The following is a 6,655-nucleotide window of genomic DNA, read 5'->3' on the forward strand; positions in this document are numbered from 1 at the left end:
TATTAAAATAAATTTAGTAATTCAGATTATTTTAAAATTAAAATGAAATTCCTAAGAACATGTGGAATTATAACTATATAAAATATGTACAAATATTAACAATATTTCATATATTATTGAGATATATGGTAGACTGAATTGAGAATATGTACAAGTTAAAACTATCAGAATTTTATTTATTGTTTAAAAGTAGTCAAATTAATAAAATTTATTAAAGAAATCCTATTAGATATTCAGTTAATTGTAGTAATAAAGTTTGATCAAACACAAACAATATGTGAATGTTATTTTGTTCCTAGTTTTATTACTTTTACTTCAATAATTTAGAAGATATTTATTTACTTATTTTATAGAAAAAAAAAAAAAGTTATGTATGATATACAAATAAGCATTAGTTATATTTTTGAAATAGAAAAAAATATTCCGCAAAACATTTTGCTGAGATCAAAAGAACTGTAATTTTATGTGAGAAACTAAGCATCCTCATAAAATAATGGAATCAAAAAATCTAAAAAATATATCTGTCCAAATAATTACAGATTCTGCAGCTAATTTTATTTTACACTACCGATTTAGGATTTACGTCATACTTTTTGAGATTTTGTATGAGTTTTATGGGTTGCCCAGCCTTAAGGCTGCATAAATCCACTGGTATCACTACTCGTTTTTCCTACAAAGCAAGGTCAGAAAAAAAGGTTACTCAGAGGTCTATCACCCTGTCGTGACCAGCGTGAGAGGTTTCAAGATCCATTTCACGGGGCAGCCACGAAATAAAAATTAACTGATCTCGGTGAGAATCGAATATACACTGTTCCGAACTAGACGCTCAGGGACCTTCGCCGGAACGCATTCGGTTATCAAGACCTCACACTGGTTTTAAACTGGACAAAAAGTTGGAGAAATAATGCATATGTTCAAGCACTTAAACGGAATTTGGCTGATATTTTTATTTTCAATGCACAAGAATGTTTTTTAAAAAAAAAGTCAAAATGATCTATTCTATATGATACTTGATAATTATACCGGTTGATATTCACATGAAATTGTGTTCTACCTTCAGTTCTTCTTATTTCATCAATAACTCCAGTATGATGCCAATACCATTTTTTAGAAAAATTATTTTATCACAATTCAATTTTATTTTTCCCGAACGAGACGAAAAGAATTACTATCATTCCAAAACGAGATCCTAAGAATCGCAGTAGAGGTCCCTTGGTTTATAAGAAATATTCAATTAAATCGCATTTTAAAAAAGGAATCAATAGATGAAGTCATCAAAAAACCTTTTACAAAATTTCATTCCGATTTACCTGCCGCTAAAGGTGCAGTGGCTTACAACGTAAGAAATCAAACTTTTTTTATTTATTGTAATTTATATCTGTACAAAAAATACAATAAGTAAATATGTGATATGTTTATCATCTAATCTAAATCTAAATCTAACTTCAAGAAATAATTCTGGTATCAACTCTGTATTTATATATTTTATTATTATTATTATATTTTTTTCTCAAATTATTTCCTCATAATTAAGTCAGTATGTAGTTTGGTGTCAATTAATTTTTTAAACATTAAACATTCTACAATACTTGCATGCTTTGTAAGTCTTTCAAAATATAAAATTAATAATAAAAGTAATATTAAATTATTAAAATACTGAACAAAATAAATAAACAATAATAAATGATATTTGAGACCAAATTAGACAAATGATGATTTTCATATACTATAAAAATTATAAGAATATATGAAAATATATTGGATGAGTGTTGTTTTGTTTTCTAGGATAGGTATATAAAGGTAAAGTAAAAAAAAAAAAGCTAACGAAAGGTAAAGCTATATGAACTACAACATTTAAGTTCGTAAAGCTGTAATTTTCATCAGCAATTATTGGTTGTTGGAGAGAGGCTGAAAATGAGACTATTGCACAGTTATTATTCACTCCAATCAAAACTAAAGAATTTAAAAGAAAAATGAAGTTGCTCAAAGATAACTTTTACTGATATTATACTGGCTTGTTTTTCATTTATAAAAGGACTCAATTTAATTGACTTTTAATAAATAGCTATAAAATGTGTAATTTTGACACAGTTATTCAACATGAAGGCTATAGGAGCATTGACTCTATCAGATTTCTTTTTAACTGTAATAAGCAACACTTAAAATATTTATAAATGCATGGCATGCTAAAACAAACTAGTAAAGGATATATAGATACTGAATAAACTAAAAAAAAAAATGAAAAAAAAAAAAATAAAAGATCTATAATAGTACAAATAAAAAATTAAACAATACTACAGCTCAAACAAACAACAAAAATGAAAGAACACAAAATAGTGATTGATACACAGTTTTGAAACTAATTTGTCTTCTTTTTATATTTTCTTTTTTTTTTTTTGCGAATGCCCTAACTTTTATTATAAATAGATTTAACAACAAAGGAAAAGAACTTAAAATAAAATAATCAAATACAGATAAACATAGTATAAAATTTTCCCTCTTATAATGTTAAAAGGAAATGCACCAGCAGACAACGCAACTAACTGTGACTAGGGTGCGTATTTTTCATCGCTCAACAATGTTGGTGTCGCCAGTAATTTTTTAACAAAAAAAAAGTTATGATATCTTAACAAAGAGTGTAAATCTAAAAAATACAAAAATATTGCCCCATAGCAGGGTTTACCCAATCACAAACAATTAGTTGTGATGCTTCCTTCATTGTTAAAATACAAAAATTCTTACAATATATATTTTATTATAATACTTAGAGATTTTAACGTGCAGTCCATAGGTTTCTATAAAAGTCTTAAGACTGATCACTAATGAAAGATTTTTACAAGTATTTTCTGAAAAAAGTAGATGAACAACATCAGATAATAAAAATGTTTTTCTTTAGGTTACTTACAGGCTCTAAATGAAAATTTTACAGTAAAATACTTTTTTTATACATATAAAAGACCACATTGGACAATAAAAACAGAATATTTTAAAAACAGTATAAAAAATATTTAATGTCTAATTATAGTGATATAGTAAAAAATATCAGAAAAAAATAAGAGTGTTTCTACACATAGTTTTAACTAACTATGCAAAGTGTAGGGGACTTCAGTGGTCAAATGCACAATTCCTTACATTTTATATCAAGGTAACGATACATGAAATTTTGTATAACATACTTCAGAATATAATTTTAAGTATTTTTAACAGTTAATTATATAAATATGCATTTATATCTGTTTGCATGTGCTGAAAAACTTAAACAAAACAAAAAAAAAATACCAAGATTTTTTTTTAACATTATGCAGTTCACCAGTTGAATGCAAACAAATATAATCCATACAATATACTACAACAAGTAAGTTTCTCTCATTCACCACCATAATAAAAAAAAAATAATAAAAATAACTAATTCCTAAGTATTACAAACTTCCAATGAGACGACATAGGAATGTGTGTATATATGTATATATTGCTATGCTGCCTCTAAGTCAAAACAATGTTTTAAAAAATACATTCAACCGAATTTACAACACTTTCACAAGTTGAATAATACAAAATGCTACAATCAAACATACTTTTAAAGATAAAGAAAACAACTCTTAAAACTAGTTCTTTCCAAATCTACTCAAAATTGATATTATAATATTAAAACTGTCACAATTTAACAATAAGCATAAGTTAAAACCACATAAATAGATAGGTAAAAAGATAAACTCCATTCCAAAAAAAAAATAACAATGCACCAACAAAGTGTCTGGAATGGTCAATATGTAAGTGTCAACTGTTTAAAAAATTTAAAGCCCTATTGGAGGGATCTGAACATAACGATAAATGTATAAACGATAATCCTTACTAGCAAGGACAACGGAACCATCATCCATTAGTGCAACATCAAAGCATTGAGCATGTTTTACTTTGCTTTCCAACGCAGATACAAGTTGGCCGTCTTGAGTAAATATTGTTAGATTAAAATTATTGTGATTGTCAGCAATCAATATTTCACCAGATGAATTAATACCAACACCTATTGGATAATTGGTGACTCCCTCACTTCCAATTTGTCTCAAGAACACACCTTCATAATTGAAGACTTTTACACAATGAGCTCTGTTATCACTGATGAATATTTCCTGTTTATCATTTACAACCACACCATTTGGAAATTCTAAATGTTTGGAGCAACCAAATTTTTGTAGAACAGTCCCGTTCTGATCAAAAATTATTACTCGCATTACTTTACACTCAACAACAACAATTCTTCCTTTACTGTCAACTGTTACTCCTCGAGGATGCTGTAAGATATTCGCTCCAAATTTTCGTACGAATTGTCCATACTGGTTGTAGATTTGAATTTGATGAGTAGGAGATCTTTCAGTTACAATAATATCACCCGAAGTCTTTACGACAGCTACTCTATTAGGATAAAGTAATTGGCCATCCCTTTTGCCGCACTCGCCAAACTGGAATTTAAATCTCCCTTCTTTATCAAATATTTGAATCCTATGGTTGTTTGTATCAGCAACAATAATGTCATTTTGTGCATTAACTGCTACACCACTAGGTTCAGTAAATTGACCTTCAAGAACTCCAAACTCACCAAATTTACAGTGATAAATCATCTTTTGGCGCTTTATTTGTGATTTTGGAGGAAAAATTGATGTTGAAAGAAGCTTTGAGCTTATATCTAACATAGAATCACCATGATTAGCAAGTGATAATGAATAATGTTCTGAAGTTCCATTTTGGAACATATCTGACCCATTTGACCATTTTTCATATGAGTTCACACTATTAATGTTAATGTCACTAACAGATGATGTTGAAAACGGGCCCAGTGAGTTTGCAGTACTGAATCTTTTTGAAATAATGTTTGATTCAAATTGAGAAGTTGGATTTGACAATCCATTGGTATAAGGTCTTTCTGAAAGTCCGTTTAAACCATTGGTAATGGCATTTCCATTTACAATATGGATAGAGGAAGTACTAACCCCGTTAGAACTACCATTCAAATGAATTCCATTTATAGGTCTAGCAATAGGTGGTTGTTTACTTGGGCCTAAATTCACATCTGAACTTGATCTTACATAGCCAAATGTATTTCTCACACCAACCTGAATTGCTTGATAATTGGAAACAAATTCTAAATCATAAACAGTTTGGATGTTTGCATCAACATTAAATGTAGTCAAACCTTGTAGTTTGGTGTCAATTAATTTTTTAAACATTAAACATTCTACAATACTTGCATGCTTTGTAAGTCTTTCATAAAATTCACAAGCATTATATATTTTATCCACTGTCTCGGTAGCTTTTTGGCTAAATACGCTCAGTGACATTTGTTTAGCAGAAAAAACACTCTCCAGTTCTTTCAGGAGTTCTTGTTTTCTTTCTTCTAGCATTGATCTATAGAACTGGAATGTATCATTGATTTCATTCTGAGCTTTATGATATTGTACTTGTAAACGCCCTGAAGAATGTTCTAATGTTTTTAACATATTTCTGATATCAGTTGCTTTTGATTTGCTTTCTTGTATTGTCTGATTTAATATTTCGACTTGCTTAGGTCCTACTTCACTTAAGTGCTCGCATTCATGAAGACTTGCTGGATGATCAATCATTGTGCACTCTTTGCAAACAGGAACATTGCAAGTTCTGCAGAAATACTTAAGAGCTTCCATTTTATGGCGAGGACAAGGAACAACTTTTTCAGTTGGTGAAGCCATGCCGTTCTTTGAATCTTCTTTTACACTTTCAGATGACAAGGTAAGGACTCTATGACCTTCAAAACAATGCATAAACTGATGTGCCATAACACAATTAGGGCACAAATAATGATTGCAATCGTAGCAACGTGCAACAGCGTTTGAAGTTTTGCTCTTACAACTTGTACAATGAACTTTCGGATCCTCAAGTGATTCAATAACACTTCTGACAGCAAAATCGGGTAAAAGAGCTGAAACACCTTTGGAAGTGAGAGAACACTCTTGTTGACAACGAGGACAATTAAGTTTGTCGGTATGTTCTTGATTTCTTTCTAAGCAATATTGGCAAAAAGTGTGCAAACAAGGTAAAACTTTAGGATTAATAAAGGTTTCGTGGCATAATCCACAACGAGTATTCAGTTGACCACCACTTCCAATGCTGCTACTGCTGGTAACTGATGTTGTTGGTGAAACTGTGACAGGAGAATCACTTGGATAAGATGATGATGTATATTCTTGCTCTAAATGAGGGTTTGTTGAATTAATCCCAACCAAAGAATCAACTGAAGGGGCGGGTGATGCCATCATCACGACATTCCTAGAAAACAAAAAAAAAAAAATTAGTATAGTTTTAACAAAAATATTAAAATAAATAAAAATAAAAGTAGCACAATATAAACATTTAAAAATAAATTTGAAAAAATTGTGGTTCACAAAAGATAAATGCTTTCATTATCTTGTTTTTTGTTTTTTTTAATATATTGATAAGTTCAACTTCTCAAAAGGTTTATATAGTAAATAAGCTAATTCAGAAATCAGTTTTAAAATTGCTTAATATAATCTACATGAATAGAAAAATAATTGAAAATACGAACTTGGAACAATTTATATTCTTTAGAAATTATGACTATCTCTCACTATCACCCCCTCTCTCTCTCTCTCTCTCTCTCTCT

General features: G+C 29.3%; 1 protein-coding gene across 10 annotated transcripts in view; it reads right to left on the reverse strand.

The window, feature by feature from the left end:
* Nucleotides 1-1,660: 1,660 nt before the first annotated feature.
* Nucleotides 1,661-6,655, reverse strand: part of LOC106685763 (brain tumor protein) — a 185,808-nt gene continuing 180,813 nt past the window's right edge. For all 10 annotated transcript variants that reach the window (XM_067046781.1, XM_067046782.1, XM_067046783.1 and 7 more), the window contains one exon: nt 1,661-6,300. In XM_067046781.1, coding sequence (XP_066902882.1) covers nt 3,795-6,290 — 2,496 coding nt within the window. In that variant the 5' untranslated portion in view covers nt 6,291-6,300 and the 3' untranslated portion in view covers nt 1,661-3,794. The remainder of the gene's footprint in view (nt 6,301-6,655) is intronic.

This window comes from Halyomorpha halys, unplaced genomic scaffold, assembly GCF_000696795.3.
Source record: "Halyomorpha halys isolate HHAL.00 unplaced genomic scaffold, Hhal_1.1 Scaffold733.1, whole genome shotgun sequence".
Lineage (NCBI taxonomy): Eukaryota > Metazoa > Arthropoda > Insecta > Hemiptera > Pentatomidae > Halyomorpha > Halyomorpha halys.